This window comes from Pituophis catenifer, unplaced genomic scaffold (assembly GCF_029215685.1).
Source record: "Pituophis catenifer annectens isolate HBS135680 unplaced genomic scaffold, rPitCat1.0.hap2 SCAF_3, whole genome shotgun sequence".
Taxonomy (NCBI): domain Eukaryota; kingdom Metazoa; phylum Chordata; class Lepidosauria; order Squamata; family Colubridae; genus Pituophis; species Pituophis catenifer.
In genome coordinates, this window is record NW_027256883.1 from 178108250 (window position 1) to 178129868 (window position 21619).

At 33.1% G+C, this 21619-nt stretch overlaps 1 protein-coding gene across 2 annotated transcripts in view; it reads right to left on the reverse strand.

Annotated features, from left to right (window-relative positions):
* Positions 1-1663: 1663 nt before the first annotated feature.
* TRIM33 (tripartite motif containing 33) overlaps positions 1664-21619 on the reverse strand; it is a 59255-nt gene continuing 39299 nt past the window's right edge. Inside the window, exons 8-20 of one of the 2 annotated variants that reach the window (XM_070941578.1) lie at positions 19696-19813; positions 16775-17022; positions 16382-16543; positions 15723-15923; positions 14116-14248; positions 13614-13677; positions 11074-11233; positions 10202-10551; positions 8451-8574; positions 4991-5065; positions 4470-4622; positions 2548-2598; positions 1664-2465 (exon numbers count right to left, since the gene is read on the reverse strand). In XM_070941578.1, coding sequence (XP_070797679.1) covers positions 2253-2465; positions 2548-2598; positions 4470-4622; positions 4991-5065; positions 8451-8574; positions 10202-10551; positions 11074-11233; positions 13614-13677; positions 14116-14248; positions 15723-15923; positions 16382-16543; positions 16775-17022; positions 19696-19813 — 2052 coding nt within the window. In that variant the 3' untranslated portion in view covers positions 1664-2252. The remainder of the gene's footprint in view (positions 2466-2547; positions 2599-4469; positions 4623-4990; positions 5066-8450; positions 8575-10201; positions 10552-11073; positions 11234-13613; positions 13678-14115; positions 14249-15722; positions 15924-16381; positions 16544-16774; positions 17023-19695; positions 19814-21619) is intronic. The other variant, XM_070941579.1, reaches the window with a different exon arrangement.

Genomic DNA, 21619 nt, shown 5'->3' on the forward strand with positions numbered 1-21619 from the left:
GCTCAATACCAGTTCTCTTTTGCAGAAAGAAATCTGCATATATTTAATTTAAGTAAGAAATAGTTTCATTCATTATAAATTGAGATACGAAGAACTTTAGTATACATAAGAACTACTACATCCAACAGTTATTTAGCATTTTGTTCTTGCATTTGATGCTTGCAATAAGCACATAAGTGGATATTTTGTGGGAACTTGTCGGAGAGTGAACACACTAAGAGGGAACAGCCTCCCATTCACCCTCATATTTTTAATTGCAAATAAAAAATGACATTCAAACTAGACTATGCTCATTACCTGTACGTAAGATCTCTCAAGCTAAGTAATCTTATCTCTACATTTGGAAAAAAGGATAATCAATAACACTATATATAGAAAACATCACAGAGTCCAGTTAGAATGTTGCCTTTTATATGTGGAAACGACAGCTATGATCATGAAACTTTCTTTCAATCTCTCTGAACTGACTTCTCTAACTTTAATTTGGTCACAATATAGACTAATATATATTCATAAAACAGACAGTTTAGAATTGATTTGTTAAATAAAACCTTTTGTGAAAATAAATCCCTGGACTCCTTTCATTTTTAATATACTGTTTATCTAAGAAAGTGAATTAAAGTCATAAATATCTTTAATTACTTTCATGTTAGAGAACCGTCCTGTCTGCCTCTTTCAGGGAAAATAAAATCAGGCATTTGAATCAAAACTCTTTAGGGAATCACTGGGAATACATTGTATAATAGAAACTATTCAACTCTACTGTATAGATCAATTCTTCATATACTGTGAACTATTGGCCATAATGAATACACTTAATGTCACAGTAAAGCTTATGTTTTGGTTACCTCAGTATAGTTTGCCTTTTTGAAAGAGGCATAAAAATATTCTATATAAGGGTTTGAAATAGTTTAATACAGACCTACGCCAAGCATATAAGGATTTTTACCTGTTCAACATTGAATTACAATAATGCAGATTTTTCTTGTCTTCGAAGAGCTTTGTTATGCATGGACAACTGCATATTATTATTCAACTAGTTACTTGTCTGATATGCTGGACCATTTTCTAGATTTAAGAATAGACAAGTAACTTAGCCTGAAAGGGCACATCATTCTCTTCAATTTAAGCTGCTTCTGAAGAAGACTGAATAGATCTAACAAAATAATATAGAACTTCAAATTATGAACTGCTTAAGAAATAAAGAGCATATTACAAATCTGTTCTTGATTAGGAACATTAGTAAGAATACATATTAGCTTAAAAACAGTCCAGCAAATGTTGCTGCCTGAAAGAATTTACAGTACCATTATTTACAAATAAGACAGAGTGAATACAGGAAATTTTACACATTTGGTAGTTGACAAAGTTATTAGTTTGCTGATAGCAGTCTATCAGAAACTGTTAGTAGGGAAGACTGGACAGTCACCAGTTATTAACATCATAGACTAGTTCTGAAAGTACTAAAATCTATATTTTAGTTGGTTTTGTAGCCAACATCCTGCCTTATAAGGAGAGAGAAAAAAACACAATACAAAAAGAAAATGGTGCTGAGGTGTATTGTGCATAGGACTTCCATTTAATACCATGAATCCTACTTAAAAACATGAATTGCAACCAAAGTCAATAAAGCACATATGAAGAACTCGCACTCCTGCATTCGCAAATTCAAGATGATTTAATGATGTTATGATACTTCTATACATAATAAAAGATTGCAGAGCTGGCTATTTGACTCAACGAAGTATGTTACTTGCATTATCACTTGGATAAGATGTTGAATCTCAAAAATAAAAGAAAAAGAAAATCATACAACCAGCAATTCTGGTTACATGAAGAGAAACGTTGCTTAGAATTTAAACCACAACCCGGTATGAAAGTGAAATATGACTTGTCTTGGTCCAATCCTACAGAAATAGTTATTAGGTAGTGACAAAAATGCATTGTTCATACAAATGTCATCATATAAAAACTTTTCTGATATGAATGTTAATAATCTCAAACTTCTATAATGAAGGAGTGAAAAAGTAAAATAAAAATCCAGCACAAAAAAAAACCCCACACAACACAAGAGCAGTAACAGAAGTTGAAAGCTTTCCCCCTTAGACAAGAATGTTTCTGTACAAATGTTTTTGTAATCTAATACTGTCTGAACACTATCAATAAAATGGCTACTAAAGCCACGATAATATCCCAGGAACATTTAAATATGTTTTTTTTTTTTTACAATAGTTCGGGTCCATTTAATCAGTTTACTTTATATGCACCGGCCTTTCATCTGATTTTAGACGTTTTCTACGTGGTTGTATAAAATCTTCATCTGAATCATCAGTTATTTCAGCATCATCTTCTTCTTGCTCGAATTCAGGTAAAGGCTGGAAGATCCTGCCTGGGTATATCTCTGTAAGTTTATCTTCAAAGTATAATGCAACTGCTTTCCCTGCCTGTGCTACTTCTGAATCAACCTGCAAAGTAAAAAAGATAGTAACATTCACCAATTGGTAATAAACATCTCTTCAGCAAGTGTGCATGGTCTGAAAAGCTTACCTTCAAATTAATCTCTTGTGTTTCTGCATAAACTTGAACAACTTTCATCATCTAAAAAGGATACCAGAGTCAAAACAAAGGAAATTATAATCCCTTCTAAAGTTATGAGACTGTACAGGAATGGATGATGAAACTCAGCCATGATGGCAATTTATTTCTAAAAACTGTGACACAGAAGTGACACTTCATAAGGTCCCAATGCTAAATTTGAGTATGTGATCCATTAACAAATGATCAGTTTGGCCAAACTGATACTAAGCACAGAAATCCAAAATTGAGCTGTACAGTAAATAGAATAATTGTGTTATAAATGGTCAGCAGTAATTTCTTCCATCAGGATTCCTTTGCCATTTCTTCTCAAGAAAGTGCTATCCCACTACCTTCCAGTTCAGTTCTTCTTGTCATGATATAAATGTGATAACTGCAGTAAGAAAAAAGGGCAAGTTTCTTTTTTAGTCTGTTCTAACTGCATTTATCTATCCATGAAAATTTCCTTTCACTGTGAGTGCGTTCATTTTTCTTAAAATTTATTTATTTTGAAAAATACTTAAACCTCACCTATTACAATCCAAGTTTAAATTAACTGCTTAGGGTAACTCAATACTTTAAAAATGTTTACATTTCTGAGATTTTAGTATTAGAATTTTATATGCAAGTATTAATATCAAACCAGGACAAAGATTATAACCCACTTTAAATGAAACTGAGGTTTTCAAATTCTGTCCTATAGAAAATTCAGGATTCTTTTTCAAGAGTCTCTGAGCATATTTAAATAAAACCTTCTAATCAATGGGAGATAGAATAATGGTTTTAGATAATATAGAAAGGATCCAAGTCCTTTCAATAGATGTTAACAACTCTAATTTAAATATGATTAAATGTGGCCAATTTTCCTGGAGTCAAAAAAATATCTTAGGTGCCTATTGATTATTTCTTTTCCCATAAATACAGTATTCTGCATTAGGTTCACATGCCATATTTTTGATGTTTCAAAAACACCATATTGTTTCAGCATTTTTTCTACATATTTGAAATTACCATTAATTATTTGTTTTATTTTAAGAAGACTTTGTTATCCAAATTGCTTAAGCTAGCAAGATAACTTTCAATTAATAAGGAATCTAACTAACAGACTGCCTTGCAGAATGGTTTCCAAACTTTTAAAAGATGCTATTTAAGCAGTCACAGGGTCGATCTGCTTCAGCGTCCATTTTTAAACAACTATTCAGTTATCATCAGAAGGCCAGGTATTCTACAGCTATTTCCATCACAAATCCTGTTCTATTATAAGTCCTTTAGCGACTGATAGCCCATGCCTCCTTGCATTTGTTTAAATCCTGCTTATTGCTTATTTTATTACATGAAAATCTTCATGTAATCTTGATTTAAGATTGCAACTTTTCAAAACTATTTATCATTCACAAAATGCTCTAGATTTAAAGATAATCTATGAATACACCATGTATTTAATTGTAAAATTATTTATTAATGACCTATCTTGTTTTCTATTGCTTTCAATGCTTTTCCATATCAACTAAATCATTCACACAAGCAGCTTTTCTGCTACTTGGGCTAGGTAACAATGTGCTATTGAAAAGACAATGTCTCCACAAAAAGGAGGCATGAAACAGTTTGTGCATGCAACCCAGCATTTAATTGGTTCACTATTAAAATCAGTAAAGAAATCAGAAGAGCAAGCATGTCCTCAGGATCCAATTTACATTATCATCTCTGTATATAATAAGTGACTAAGTCTGAGGCTCAATCTGTGCCCAGCCATATCTTTGTACAGCTTACATATGGGACACTATTTCCATCCCGCACTCAGAATTTGGAAACACTTGTAATTAAAGTCTGTAAAGACACAGAAGATATTTTTTTTCATCCGTCAAAACAATTCTACAGGTTGGAAGTTAACATACTTCATTAAACCTTTCACAGTTCTTGAAGATCAGCCGAACATCTGCCACAAAATCTTCAGGCGTCTGATAATGTTGTGAATGTTTCTTCTGCAGTTTTTTCTTTACTGTGGATAGATCCATTGGTTTCTTTATTATTTTATAGTAGTTTGGTATCTGTTCAGAAAAAAATGCAGTCATATTAGAAGAGAGAAAATGTAAAAAACATACTTTTATAGTAGAATATTTTTCTGTATGAAGCATTTTCATTTTTAAAACCAGACCCAAAGATTTTGAAAACATACACAATAAAATGCAAAATTGTGATATTATTTTTAAATGTGAAAATTCTGCTTCATAGCTCCTTCAACATTGCGGATCCAACAATTTTGTAAATAGATACTTTTTAAAAAGTACATACTGCAAAATACCGTTCATAACATAAAAGCAACTATGACTGTCAAATGTTGATCACCAATTTCATCCTCCTAAAAGTAAAAATTTACATTTTATCATCTTCAGGTAATGTATATGATGTCACTCACCGAGGCTGGAACTGGCTCTTGAAATTCAATACTCAGCTCATGGCAATATAGATAAAGTAGGAGGCGCTCACATTTCTTGTGGAGGAAAAACAAATTCAATTAAAATTGTTTTATTCTTTAAAGACTGTTAAAAGACTCTTTAATCAGTTATGTGCTTATCCTACAATTTTCAATAGAATAAGATTCTCAAAGCCTAATTCAGTCTGCAAAAAAACTACCAGTATCTAGATTACCTGGAATCAACAGAGATTAGTTATATATATTTTAATATCCATGCAACTAATTCCTTTTGCCTTCACAGCTTTGGACCTGAACAAAGTCAAAAGGAGGTAACTTTCAAGATTGTAAAGTATTTTAAAAGCAATTTATGATCTAGCATGTTTCTAAATGTTATGTGTTACTTCTAAATGTCAAGGCATCATTTCAAGGGTCACTGACAAGCCTAATTCATGTTTTAAAAAATATTGTGCATACTATCACAATACTGAGCACAACGTATTCCATGCATCAATAATAACCTATTTTTCCATTAACTGCTCTTCAATAGCAATAAAACAAATATAATATCAACTAAAATATCAACCAAAATGACAGGAAAAATCCAAATGAAACATAGTTATAAGATACCTTATGAGCGTAATCTAAGAAAATAGTCTTTGCTCCCAGTGGAAGGCAGATAAGGCAAAGCAGCTTTCCTTGGCAAAGAATCCCAAAGCCTCAGTATAGTCACTCAAAAGGCAGTACCTCAAATTTCTACCAAATATACTTCAAAGTCAAATGTCTCCCCAAAACTTTATATTGGGAACATTGTCTTCCAATTACCAGAGATACCTGTAGTTTTATGGTTCCCGGGAGACAATTCATCCTACATCACACATGGCTTGCTAGTTTATAACCAGCCTTGAATTACGCTTACAAACAGCAGTTTTGATTAAGATATTGAAGCAATGAAATCATTTATTTTCTACAATTGGCCATGGCCATTATCATAGTTAAAGCCCTCTAAGCACAGCTCAGAATCTCATATAGTCCATGCCAATTATCAGCCCAAAATATAATAATGATGATGGTGATGATGATGCAATATGTTCAGGTTTATGGGGGTGGGGGTGAAAAATGATAACTGATTGAAAAGACATGTCCGATAACTTGCTTGATCATGCTTTATGCCATTACTTCTAAGCAAATCATATCATATGCTTATTGCAGTCTGTGGAATTCCTTCTAAGCAAACGTTGTTATATCATATTATATGCTTATCATACTGTAACAGAAAAGTAAAAGCACTAGAACATTTAGCTCACTTATGATAGAGGACAATTCAATGGGCAGAACAGTCAGAAAGAGTTGAAAAAAAGACTATAAACATAGGTAAACTTTTCCACGAGAATAACTAAAGGAGAAAATTCAATGAGTAGGAGTAACTAAATGCCAAAGACAAAAGATTCAGAAGATATTCTGCATAAATGAGATTAATAAATGGGCTCAAACCTCTAGGAAGAAAAAATTATATTTCTTCTGTAATAACAGTTCTTTAAATGTAAAAAAGCAGAAATTCTATACTACTATACATATCACAGAAAAATGAAAATTCACTGATTTAGATTGTGTTAAAATTGTGATTCATTCTTCTTGTAAACAAAGGGATCTCTTGATAGCACTACACATTGGTCACAGTGGTGACATTATTGGCTCTCCACTGATTGAAGACTTGCAAAGCTATGTTCCAGTAGATCCACTCTGTTATATTGTAAGCCACACAATTTGGAGTCAGAGGACATCTAAATCAAATTAATTACATAAATAAATAATCCAAATTAACACTAGATGGAAGTCAAAAGATACAGAAAATTCCAGCTTTCTGTTTCCATTTAGTGGATATCTGAATTCTACAGTACAGATGCTGTAGACAAGTGAGAAACAACTGAAGTTCCATGGAAAAACAAGGAATATCATCACACTCATCCCTGTTTATGTACAAAATTGGTTGAATTGCTGAATGCAAACTAAATAGTACGGTTTAATAAAACAGTTTCAAATGCAAACAGCCAGCTATTTTTTTAAAAAGTGGTATGAATGGAAACTTTAGGATAATTGGCTTGTTGTAGTGAGCTCCCATCTCAAATACATGTTCCATTATCACTGTGGGGAATGGAGTGAGGAAAACAGGGAAACCTGGTTGAGAAAAGAAGAGTAGACCTTTATTATGTTTCAAAGCTGGGTGTGCATGAAATGCAACATGTCTTACAGTGTATGTAGAAATATTCCTATTAATATGCCAGATTTTTGAAATGGAGAAAATAAATCAGACCAAGATAAATCACTTCAAGGTTAAACTTTTTTTTACCAGAAATCTAAAAAGTATGTTTGGCATAAAAACAACACTATGTATCCCCAAGAAGTACACTATACCCACAGTGGAGCATGATGCCGGCAACATGTTTTGGGGCTGCTTTTCTTCAGCTGGAACTGGGGTTTTAGTCAAGGGGAAGGGAATTATGAGTCATTTCAAATATCAATCAATTTTGACACAAAACTTTCAGGTCTCTGATAAAATGCTGAAGATGAAAAGGAATTTGACTTTTCAGCATGACAATGACACTGCCAAATCAGCAAAAAAAATGGCTTCACCAAAAGAGGATCAAAATCTTTGGGGTGACCTGAAGACTGTGAACAGGAGAGCCCTTGCAATTTGACAGATTTGGAGCACTTTTGCAAGGAAGAGTAACTTGCAAGATTCCCAAAGCAAGATATGCCATCGTGATTACTTTTGAGCTCTTACCCCAAAAGTCTGAATGCTGTCATTAAATCAAAAGGCACTTCAACAAAGCATTAGTTTAAGGGTATGCATCTTTATACAATCACATTATTGTAAGTTTTTATTGTTTTGTTTTTTCATCCTACAAGGTTTCAGTTTGTTTTTCAATTTAATTGCACAGCTTGAATCTTATGTTAAAGATGGAAAGAATTCTGAAGTGTTTTATCTTGGTCTGGGTTTTTTTTTTTTTTTTTACATTCAAAAGCCTGGCATTTTAACAAGGGTGTGTGGACTTTCTATATCCACTAAAGTCTAAAACAAGAAGAAAGTATATGAAAAGACTTAGACAGAAACCTCCCTAATTTACATAAGAATTTGAGGGGAGGGGAAAGGAAGAGAAAGGGAGAAAAAGGGAGAGGGGAAGAGAGAGAGAGGGAGAGAGATGGAGAGAGAGAGAGAGAGAAACACAGAGAGAAAGACAGAGAGAAGCAAGCACAGAAAAACTTAAGATTCTGTTAGTATAGCCAATATTAATAAACTCGTACAGAGTTGGTTTCAGATTTGGTTTATGTAGTATGATGACAGTTGCTGACTATGTAAAATAAAATATAATCTAAATAAAGGAACATATAATACAAAAAAACCACAATAATTGGGTTGAATTGATTTGAGAACAAGATACCTAAAGTATGGGATACCTACCCTTTGGTCCACAGGACTCAATCCTTGTGCTGTTTTTCCCTTCTTGGTGTGCTGCAGATTATCACAATCATATTCTACCTCAGGTTTCAGAAGATCTCGACAAAATGTACATATCCATTCTCCACTAGAAAAGAAAAAATCATCCAGAAATCTAGATAACATATTATAAATCTTCTAAATATATAAATCCAAATGTCCAATTAATTAAATCATGCATATATATGTGAATGTGAGTGTGTGTGTGTGCATGTGTGTGCGTGTATGTGTGTGCATGCATGCATGCTGGTCAGTCCATTCCCGTCATAACCAACAGATCAACATTTGGTTGACCTGAAAATAGTGGACCCTGCACTATTGCAGAAAAAGTGCTGTTCGAACATCTGGAAAAGTAACTTTACAACTGATTCTTACATTACAACCATTGAAGCATCCCTGCAATCATATGATCAACATTCAGGCACATCACAACCGGTGTGTGTTTACAACTGTCACAGCATCCTATAGTCATAATTGTCATTTAAGCATTTCATAACTGGCTTCCAACAAACAAAAATTGACATTACAATTTTAAGTATATATCCTGTAATGTCTCGTTTAATGACCCACGGTAACTCAATGTGGAAAGTGATGTTGTGTATCCGAGAGTCATACGATGTTTTGCTTAGCTATGGAATTAATGGTTCCAGTTGTATTTGCTAAGCAAGGATTACCTGTATTATAAACAGTAATAGCCTCACAAAAAATTGAGGATTTTGTAGAAAAATTATAGAAATAAAATGCAAATTATGTCTAATAATTTTCACTAGAATAACAAACACAAATTGACTTGTCACAAGATTTTTAGTTACTGTAATGCCATAAGATGTTGCCTAACATACCGCAACCTACTTTTATTTTTTAACCATGCCTTGCATATGTGTAATTATGAGGACCAACTCTCCTCAAAGCATATAAGAGGTGATGGAATATTTTTTCTTGTGCACTGTTTAGTATGAAACAAAGCATAATTGTTTCATACAGATCATGGCCAGGGTGGATAAAAATCAATGATTTTTTTAAAAAAAATCAAAAAAATCAGATTTTTTTAAATTTAAATTGGATTTTTTTGATTTAAATCGGATTTTTTTGATTTTTATCCAATTTATTTTAACAAAAAACTTTTGGGGTAAAAATCTATCGTAAGATAGTTTTCTATTTAAGATACATAAATAATTTAGTTTATTCAGCATGAAATGGAGCTTAGTTATATAGCATGAGGCTGTATATTCTGCAACACTGGGACTATCAGTGAGTCAACAGTGGGTCAAAGGAGTAGCAGAGATGACAGTTGCTCTTTAAAAATTATGATTTAAATCGAGTTGATTTAAATCAAGCCTTTTTACTAGTGATTTAAATCATGATTTAAATTGTGATTTAAATCAACTAGATTTAAATCAAATCCACCCTGATCATGGCCATTGGCCAATAGCAAAAACTCATGTTAAATAAGTAACTGCTATAGTATATGTGACCGTATTTCTGTATTTAGTATTTATTACACATTTTAGGCCACTTTAAAATAATATTTAAAAACCTACCAATACCAATAATTGAAAGTCCTAATCTCCAAGAACACCTCATTCCAATATAATAATAATCTGCAGAGGGACCATTTCCACCTCAATATTGTATTTTTAACGTTCAGTATTATATCTTACTACAAATAATCACACCAAGCTCTTGCGGGATGTAACATAATAGTATTTTCATACCTTGGAAAGCTGAGAAGAGTAGGTACATGACATGTCAGATGGAAAACTTTAGGACACTTTTCACAACATAATAGGTCTCCCCCATTTTGGCACACTGCACACCAGTCTTCATTCGGGTCATCATCTTTATTGTTGCCTTCTCCTCCTCCAGCCCTGGGAGACCGGTGCATGAGGCTACGTACTGGAGATTTGCCATTTACAAGACCATGTCCAGACTGTTTACAGCTTTCATTCAATTCTGTTGGTTCAGTTTTTACATGGTTGTCTATACTTCCCAGTGCTTCTAACTCACTTTCCAGATGTAAGCTTGTAGAAAGTGGTGGCGTCAAACTGCTTTCAGGACTGCTAAGCTAAAATAAAGGCACAAATTAAAAGAAACTTTCCCTTGGGTGTCCCCTTTCTTCCCCATTTATTTTAGTAAGCTATTCTAAACATGAATACCAATAAAGGAGAATATCTGTAGCTCAGGGTTGATATGAGGGGTCCTTAGTGCTCTCTGAGCTTGGTTGAATAAATATGGATCCAGTTCAATATTCTAGGGTACACATCATGCTGCCAACGTTTATTATGGTTTATTAAATTATTATAAATTATTAAATTAACAACAATTGGCTAATACTGAGCCAAGCACCTAAGTCTGCCCTTTGTCTTAGTTTGATTTATGAACCAAAGCAACTTGGTTATCTAGTTTTCTAATCAAGGACAGGAAAAGAAAACATGGTACTAAAATAGAATTGTTAAATATTTCTAACACTATAATAATCTTTGTGGAAATAGCAGCTACTCTGTAGAAAGTAACAAATGTCTTCAATTCTTCCCACTGCTTAGGAAATCCTATGTCAAAATGGTATAACACAGAAATAGAATTTTACCATGCAGGCACTTCTCCTTCCATCTTCTGTTTTTTCTTGCTTCACAGGTCCTGAAAATCCGCACACCTCTTCCTCTGTGCCAGGTTCCTGCTTAACTTTTACATGGTCAGATTTAAAGCTAATATTGTTCTTCTCAACGGTTCTGCCTGATGAGCCACAACTGAAAAGTACACAAGTTATACAAATTAAAAATCCCTCTGCTAAAAATTCTGAGAAATATACATCCCCATACCTAATAAAATCCTTCTTCCAAAAAGTGTAAGGAACATAATTATCCAATAATAAAATCAACAGAAGTAACTCTGTGATTAATATTTTTATTTATTAAATTCTTCATTTTTAATATACTTGTATATATTTTTATTTTTTTAATTTATGAAAGCATGGCGTCTACTTAATATGAAACCAGGCCTGTAGAATCCTAAAAATGATATCTAAAACAACTATTGAGAAAAAAAAAACTCCGCACTTTAAGCATTCTGCCTGGAATAGTAAAGTTTATTTTCAATTTTTTTTTTCTGCAAATAACTTTAAATGTTTGTTTTAGCAATAGAAATTTTCAAAAGTAAATTATATCACTGAATCATTCTTTTCATTGGTTTGGTTTGTGTTTTAAAGTCAGGTTTATTTGAAAAAGTTGTTTAGGTCTTCTTTATGAAGGCATTTATTTATGTAATTAATTAAAATTCTTCCAAAATTATATAAGCAGCAAAAAACCATTGGGGACCCTAATTTTTTCCACAGTAAAAATACAATATAATTTCACATACAGTATTGTGCTAGTTTCCACTTTAGAAAATATATATCTCTTATTTTATCTTGATTTTTTAATTCTTGGTAAATCAGAGGCAAAAATGGAAGAAACAATCGCCACAGAAGTAATAGTCTTCTAGTCTTCAGAAGCAATAGTCTTCTTCTTCATGAATAAACTGACACCTATTAACAGTGATGGGATAGTGACACCATAAAACCAAGATGTCAAAATGCAAATATAGTACACAGAACTAAAGGAACTCCAACAGTGGGTTATAGTAGTGGTCCCCAACCTTTGGGGCACCAGAGACCGGTTCTGTGGAGAAAGGATTTTCCACGGTCCAGAAGGGCCGTGGTTTCGCATGCTGCCTGCATCCTGAGGATAGGATTTCCTTATTTGCACGGCCAGTTATTGGCCAGTCCACGGACCGGATGATGGGGTCCCCAGGGTTATAGGTTGATAGTATAAAGCAGAACAATAGTATAAAGAAGATACAGGTGTATATAAAAGGTCTGCAACACAAATGTTTTCGGAATCTTTTAAGCTACATAAATTATCACAGAAATGACAATATCCATTTATCACAATTATATTCCTCTTATAACGGTGTGTGGGTGTGTGGGTGTGTGGGTGTAGATATTTCCTTCATCCAGAGTATTTCAATATGAGTCAGAGAATTATGAACACTTAAAGTCAATCTCTGAGTCTAAAGTCTAAAAGATATGCCAATACAACTGGATATTGACTGAATACTAGGAAAAAAACACCTTTCGCTGTCCATAATGCTGATGTACTCACTGGAATAGGCCAATATGTTTATTGCTATAGCAAATAAAAATGATAACAGTCCAGTTGGCAAGTGTGTTTCTATTTTCCAAAGCAAGGGAAAAAACTTGAAACAATTTACAACCATTATTGTATGGATCTCATTGAAATATACCAGACTGCTTTAGAAGCAGTTATATGTTCCATGTTAAGAACAGAAGCAGTTGAAAATAAAGATATGTACAGAGGTTAAAAAAACCAGATGCAGACCAGGTTGCTGCAAAGTATGGATGCCTTTCTAGAACAGCTATCGCTTGGGAAATTTATTTATTTATTTTATTCATCACATTTCTACCCCAACTATTTAATCTAAGTAAAGAGATCCTATTTAATTATTCCTGTAACATCTAAATAGAGCATACATTTTCTTTCCTTTCCTTCCTGTCTCTATTCAGTTACCTGTTCCCTTCACCTCAACTCCATCCACTTTTTTCACTTCTTCCATTTCTCGTTTCCTTTCCTATACAATTCCTCTTAGCTCATCTCCATCTCTTTACCCAATTCCTTTTTGTGTTTCTGCTGGGAGAGGGAGGAATTTATACATGTATGCAAGGGGAAGACAAATATCTGGCACATGAAGTTAAGTGGAAACGTAAATGGAAGAGAAGAGACCTTTTCTCATTCAAAGAACTGTGGCAATCCTTTTTATTTTAGCTCTGCCTGCTAGAGCAAAGGCAACAACCCTATTTTCAGGGTTCTCTCTTCCATTGTAAGTATATATTCAATTTGCAAACGAGCACAATAAAAACATTAGAGAATGATGTTACTTCTTATACAACGCAGAAATTAAAAATAATGTATGGTTTTGTCTTCCAAGTCTTTTAATTCATAGATAAATTGTACCGCCCCAATCTTTGTCATAAACTGGAATTTATGGTTCTAGTTACGTACTCAATTCTCTGGAAACTTCAACACTCATTTAGAATTGAGAAGACCCTGTTTTTGAAGCCAATTAACTCACCTGCCTCTACTGCCTGTGCTAGATGTACTGGGTGGCCTCACAGGAGTATGAGAATTGGATAAACCTAAGGAAGGAAAGATGAATTTATAACAACAGCATATCACAGGGAACATTTCTGGCAATGCACAGTATCAACAGTTCATACTTTAAAAAACAGTTACTTTTTTTAATCCCAGCTATTATTAAGTTTACCAGCATTCAAATCCTATAGCCTTATAAATCTAATTCAGCTTCATTTTATTGAGAACGAAGTTACAAAATTATTTTATTCTTTTCATATATATGCTATTATATGAGGGGGGAAATTGCCTACTCATGGAAAAAACCTACTTTGATTAAATTTAACTAAACAGTCATAATACAAAGTCCATACATTGAAGCAAAAAACATTCAGTCTCTTTACTGTGCAAGTTACTACAAAAAGATGGGTAAAATTTCAAAATAAGTATTGGTTGTTTTATATACAGAAATTAAAATGTCTATCATGTCTTTCTCAGCTTACCTGATGAGCCTGGAGATAGTGCTGAGGGTCCAGGAGAGGGATTCATACTGCTTATGGGTTGAGGGGGTAGATGGCTACCTGCGATATATCTACTTAGTAAATTATCTAAGTTACTGGAACCAGCATCTTCTAGCTGAAATAAAAAACACTCATACAGTGAATTTGCTAAGTCTAAATGCAGTATGCTAGAAATGACCTCTTGAAACTATCTGTATTTTTTCTGAAGGATATTAATAAAAAAAAAACTAAAACCAACCATATGATAGGACAATGTCCTGGAAACAGGGAGCAGAACATAGGGTGACTTCATATAGCCTCTTTACACTATTCTTAAAATCATTAGGTTACAACAATAAATTATTACCATGTTTCCCCGAAAATAAGACCCTGTCTTATATTTTTTTTGAACCCTGAAATAAGTGCTTGGCCTTATTGCCATTCACTCAAAAGCCCGATTGGGCTTATTATCAGGGGATGTCTTATTTTGGGGGAAATAGGGAAAAAAATAAGGGATTGTCAGGTTCCAGATTTAAGTTAACAGGTTTCCACAACGTGCCAGAATTTGAATTACCAAGGGCACATGGCAACTAGCAACTTATTTGTTAAATCTAATTTTCCCTAAGCTGAGAATCACATTCTTTAAAGCTAGATTTAACATTCTTCCATCTGCACTTTAAGGCAGATATAATAAAATTTCTATAGCTGAGTGTATTTGTCCATGCAGGGACAAGAAAATTGAAATCATCTCACACACATTAGTAGGTTGTAAATTTAACAGAGACATTAGGTCAATCTGTACCTCTAATTGATAAATTCCACTGGAAGACCAGATAAATGTTATAGCACACAAAGGAACCATATATTTCCAAACCGTTAAAAAAGAAATTGAAATGTTTTCCCACATCCCAGAACTTATTACACAATTGACAAATAGAAATAATTTGCAAATATGTAATTTCCAATCAAGTCTCTCTTTTAAAATATTCAGGAAACAGCATAGTAGTTAAGTTTCAATCCAAAATTAATGGAGCAACTAAGAGTGGAACCCAATGCTGTGCAAGCAGATGTGATTCACATTCTGGGGATATTTTTAAGGCATTTAAAGGAGTTTGGGGGAGGAATTCATCCCCCGTTTTGATGGAAATGTAAATCAGTGGCAAAATCAGTGGGTATATTTTAAAATCATTGATACCAAAGAGGTCATAAAGCCAAAATATAGAGAATACATAGCTTATTTTATTTATTTATTAAATTTTTATACCACCCATTTCCCTACAAGGTGACCCTCGGCAACATTTGCATTTTGGTACACACATACGCGCGCACACACACACACACACTTCTGTAGACATCTTTGATCACAAGATATATTAACCTTGGACTGTTTAATGTGTGCAATAAATTTCAAGATTGAGTGAAGACTTAAACACAAATCTTGTCATTCTTACAGTCTCCAGTCCAAAAAAAGACATTCTAATAAATATATCCTACAGATTGGATTTTATCTTTTTTATACAAATTGTAAATCATTTTACTCCAGTGTAAGCTGTACAATGTTAATTTCAGTAACAATTAACTTTCATTCTTTTTTGATATAATATGCTTACCTGTATGGGAGGAATATCTGGCAAGGAAGGTAGATTTTCTGGGTTGGTTACAGATGGAATAAGCTCTATTGCTGCTACAGATGGGCTTGTTGGACCACGATTAGCATTTGCCATGGTGGCTGTTGTAGGGCTTGTTGGATTGATAGTATTGTTATGTACTGAAACAACTGGGAAGGGACCTGCATGTCCTGGATTTGAATGCTAAAAGAGGGGGAGAGAAAAAAAATAGAAATTATTATTAAGTTAGTTACACAGAAGGGCAATATTTATTTTTCACCTCTTACATTTAATAAGTCAAAATAATAACAACATTTTCTCATTCGTAACTTAATGCTGATGTTTTTTAGACACAAATTTTCCTTTATCAGAGAACAAGCTCTTACAGATCAATAAATCTGTAAGAGCAAACAATCAAAGCAATAAAAAATTATGGCAAACTGATAACCATGAATATTGCATGCCTTATGTTTGAAAACTATGTTTCGGTCTAATTTCAGATTTCTTATAACAAAATTTGAATTGATTTCCTTAAATAGAAATGATCCTTTTAATTTTGAAAAGCATTTTTGTAGCTAAATTACACTGATATTTAAAAAAAACAAGCTAATTCACTTTTCTAAAATGAAAGGTGGGAAACAAAATGTGCACACAGCATATACTTGTCTCTGTAAGTGTGGCTGCATCATAGAATACTGGGGCCCGTTGTGGCGTGGTATCCCTGGGAGACGAGCTGCATTCTGAGCCATTCTCATCTGATGAGCTTGGAAAGCACCACAATTCATACTCCTCTGCATGGTCTGCATACTTATCAACCGTGGAGGCTACAAAATATAATGAATTTCATAAAACCCTGGCTCTGTGAATGAGAAAAAACACTAGCCTCTTTTCCCATGTTTTTACTCTTCTGCATAAGGGAACAAACTGCATTGCAGTGATATTAGAATTAACAAAATGTAGCCCTATATAAACTTTAAATGTATGTAAATTCTATGCCTGAAAATGATCTTTTGAGTTTATATGAGTATCTTAATTTAAAGAGTCTGAAGACTTGCCTGTTGCTGAAGCATCTGTGGACCTGCCTGGCGTGTGATTTGCCCTGCAGGCTGCCCCATCCTCATCTGCTGTAACTGCTGGTGTTTTTGTTGCGCAAACACCTGCTGTTGCATGTGCTGGAGCCGAAGCTGTGCAAGATTAATTTGCCCTGGAGGTTTGCTGATATGATTTGTTCCTGGAGGAACTTGTCCCACTACTACATTAGGAGTGTAACCTTGTGTTGGCTTATTTTCAATAACAAGATTACCTAGACAATAGGAGAAAGTATGATTAACTACAAAGCTTGTACGTTAAATAAAGTTTAATAGTGAAATGCTTGTGATTAGTATACATTAGCTTCACATTAAGGGTTGAAGCTTTAAAAAAATACACAACTAGTGTATTTTTTTTTCAATAGAAAATAATACATGTAGCTTGGGGTTGAACTATGGAGTCCCTGATGCTTTCTGAACCTGGCTATTTGCTTTCAGGTATTTCATTACCCAAATAAGTAACATTATCAATGTTATCTAGTTGAGTAATGAAATGTCTACAAGCGAACAACCAAGCTCAGAGAGCAAAAAGGACTCTGTATTTTTTATGTTAAAAGATTCAAAGTCATATTTTTAATTAATGAATATATAAGACGTGGATTTTAATGTATCTGCATTATTTATTTTGATCAAACTAAGGTTAATGGAACATTTTCAACAAATTAGCACCTAGTTTCAATATATATGTGCTTTTCCCTAAACTTTGATGCACAGCTGCAGAAAATGTTTTAACTCTTGTATAATATATATATTAGATTTTTTTTCACTTAAATTCTTAAAGATGTTTATTACTGAAAAAATTAAAATGAAAAAAATGGGTATAATTTTAATTACGACAGCAAAATCTCATTAACGCTTGTAGTCACTGCCATAATGTATGGTCTCTGAATTATTCTCAGGATTATTCAATATTTTAAAAACCCCTATTTTGAATATCCTTTGATGAACCATTTTCTCTTATTCTTGCTATTCTGATACATTTTAATATTATGGCTCAGTATTTCAATTTGATTACAAATATATACTTCCTTGCATCTCTTTACAGCAGCTGCATCTTTCCCAGGATTCCATGGCTCTCCCTTATAGTGAAAGCTAAATCTGATGCATTGCACAGCCCTATTAAGTACTAGATTGTTATTGTATAAAATAAGAAATATTTTTTTCTCTAGAACAGTGGCCATAATTCTTTTTTTAAAAATACTCTATTCTTGGTCTGTACTACCAATTAACAGAATGGACAATTCTGTTCCTTCTCAAAAAAATTATTGTTGTTTAAGAATCTGACAATGGCATCCAATATCATCTCAGTTTTAAAATAACCCAGGCATTGTATTATTATCAAAAATTGTACTTAAATATTTATGTCAATAAAATAAAATACAGTTTAAACATTTCTGCACCCTCTAGGATCTTTTCAAACAGTTTTATAGTATTTCATTTCCAATACCTTTTCAGTTCCCAATGTACATTCCCATTCCAAAGGACCATATGATGAGCTCTGCACATGTAACAGGGAGTTTGGGTTCTCCCCCTTTCCAGAAGCATCCTCTCACACTACCCTGAAGTTTGGGAACCTCAAAAGTGGCCTCCAACAGAGTAAGAGGTGCTGCTGGTGGAGAAGAACATGGGAAAAACCTGGTATGGACATGTAAGCCTTTGTACACACCCACAAGGCTGTTTGTAATTTAGATGTTGACTGCTAGTTCTTGCTTATTAAATCTAAATGTATTTTCAATGGGATCTATTTCACTATAAAAAATAGAAATACATTATCTGATATATGTTGAGAAGATATAAATGACATACATGGACCAATGTGTTTTTGTTTTACATATAGAAAAATGCATTGTAGTTTCATTTCACTGGAAACTACAATGTCTCTAAGCCAACAGCCTCATACTTTCGGCTTAACCACCAATGTGTTGAAATAATTTTACCTTTAAGAGTCACCCCATTACTTCAGAGTTTATATTGCAAATACAAGGGTTGCAAAGAAAGGAACAATAAAGAAAATTCTTTTTGAAAGAGAGAGCATCTGCTCCTGTAAACCTTGCATTTTATATCTTGTTTGGTGGGAGGGGAGACATAAAAGAAGACAAAGTTTCTGCCTGTGCCAAGTAAAATAGTTTGGAGTTATTTTGAATCTGATTTTTAATTATTTTTTAGAATATGAAGATTTTGATACATTTGTATCAAATGTACATAGTTAACACGTCTGAGTTTCCCAACAATAATTGATATGCTAGAAATTAAGTTGGACTGAATCCAAATTACTTTCCTATAATTAAACACTTGTCTTTTTAATATTCTTAAAAGTAGAAGGTAGTGACCATATAATTATGTAATACACCATACCTCCGTAATTTTTTTCTTTTTTTTTTTTCAAATAACACTCTCGTCCTCCACAATTGACATGCCCCTTACTACTACTATATATCTCACTTCACACTGCTTTTCTGTGAAAAACATTGCTATCTATTATTAAGATGGGTCAATTACCATATGAACGAAGATTTATTCTAATGGAAAGTATTCCTGTGACAAGAAATGTATGAAAAAAGGCAAGCAAACAGGGTAGAAAAAGAAACATATCTGGGTTGTGATTGTATTTGTCTCACTGGTTTAAATCCAGACCTACATAAGTAAGTTACACTTCATCATGTGTATATTAACTGTCATGGTGCACAGAACTTCTGAACATTCTCCTGAAGGATAGCTTCAATCTTAAAGAAGGCATATTGGTACCCATATGAACAGCTCCAGTAACAAACCTTTTTTTTTTTTTTACTGGAAGTCTCTTACACCTATAAGGAACACTTTAGAGAACATGCCATTTACATTTACAAAGTTTTACACATTAAATCTGTCAGAAATATGAAAAGCTCTACCTAAATTGACTACGTTCTTTGCCCAAAATGTAGGATCACAATGGAAGCGAATTGCTCCATTAGCAGCTGGAACAGGATCACACCGTGCTTTTAAAATATGTCGCAGCTGGAAAGTGATCTGCAAAGCAAATAATCTCAATTACTGTTATGCAAAGCATAAAAAAAGAAATTAAAAGTAAGCTATTTGCAAACAAGTGACATTGAAAAAATTAAGTTTTCTTATCCATATTGTAAGATAAGCTAAAATTTCCACTTTATATATTTTGATGAAAGGATTTGATTGATCACAAGAAAATTAATATCAATTATGTTAAAGAATACAGATAAGATTTAATTTCAAACAATAAATTCCATATGCTTTTTAAATAAATTTAATAATTTTCTTAATATTTTGTAAAACTTGAATTGAACCCATGTTCAAAAATAGATAATCAATGAAATTAAACTACTTTGTATCAAAAGAAACCAGGTAATTTTGAATAGAAGATTATCCCAAGAAAAATCCTCCCTCCCAATGGGTTAGCAACAAAAAATATGCTCATTACATGCTACACTTTACTCTTTTTTTTAATTAATAACTGTGAGATATATTATTTTAAAAAAGGGCAGTACTTTTATAAAAGCCTCCCTTACATTGCAACAAGTTAGTTCCATTCATCACCAACGCTATTATTCCCTTCTTGGATAAGCAACATTATATGAAGCGTAGAAAAAAAATAAGCAGTGATTAGAAAAAGAAATTAAAGGCAAAAGATAATTTTTAAAAAACTGAATCTAATTAAATCTAGATTATACCAACACTATTTGCTGTTCGTCTGTCCTTGTAAATCAGTTTGCTTCCATATATTGTTTTTATATTTTTTTTCTTTATACTTTTTACCTTTCTTTTTTTGAGGCTCTCATCAATTCTAGACAACTACCTGTTTCTCCATTTTTCCTTCCCTCCCAATCAATTCATTTTTGTTCTTATATTTGTTCTGAGAGTCAATCCTCCTTCTCTTGTACAAGAAAGAAACCATTCTGCTCATTTTTGTAGTCAATGTTTATTCTTCAATCATACATTCCTTTTTCTTGTTTTACCACACATATGGATCTTAAGTAACTCATACCCACTGCATTCAACTCACTTATATATTTCATCTGACATACCCAATTTTTACTTTGCATGGATAGTGGATGAATGCGCACTCCTGCACACAGATATTCTAAGTGAACGAGGGGCCATTGGTCAGGAATGGGTTAAGACCTCTGATCTTTAAACACTGTTTGCATTCACTGTTGCTACCACTCCCTTTCTGTAAGGGAGTAACAGCATCCTTTCAGGTGTCATACATAGATGAATTTTCTCACACTTGCTACACAATTCTGTTCTGTAAGCTTTTTTCCAATTATAAAATATACCTCTTAAACACAACTTAAGATCTCAGTAATGAAAATCATATTAGAAACTGGAATAATTAGACATTAGAAAAAATTCTAATTCTAATTCTTTCATATAGTTTTCTTGCTTTTCTTTTAACTTTGATATCTTGGGTGTGTTACTCTATCGTAATTTCACTTTTTAATTCTGCATTTTTTCCCTGTGTTTTATATAATACTTTCTTGTGTGATAGTTGGAACTTTTCATTTAACCCTGACACTTGTGATACTAATTTCTTGAACATTTAGTTATGTATTTCTGAGCCTGATTCTAGTCCTCTGAGTCTTTCTCTAGTCCTCTTTTGCAGTAATTGGTATGGCTAGTCTAGAGAAAAGAAGGATTAGGAGTGACATGATAGCAGTATTCCAGTATTTGAGGGGCTGCCACAAAGAAGAGGGAGGGTCAACTTATTTTCCAAAGCACCAGAAGGCAAGACAAAAAACAATGGATGGAAACTAATCAAGAGAAGCAACCTTGAATTAAGTAGAAACTTCCTAACAATGA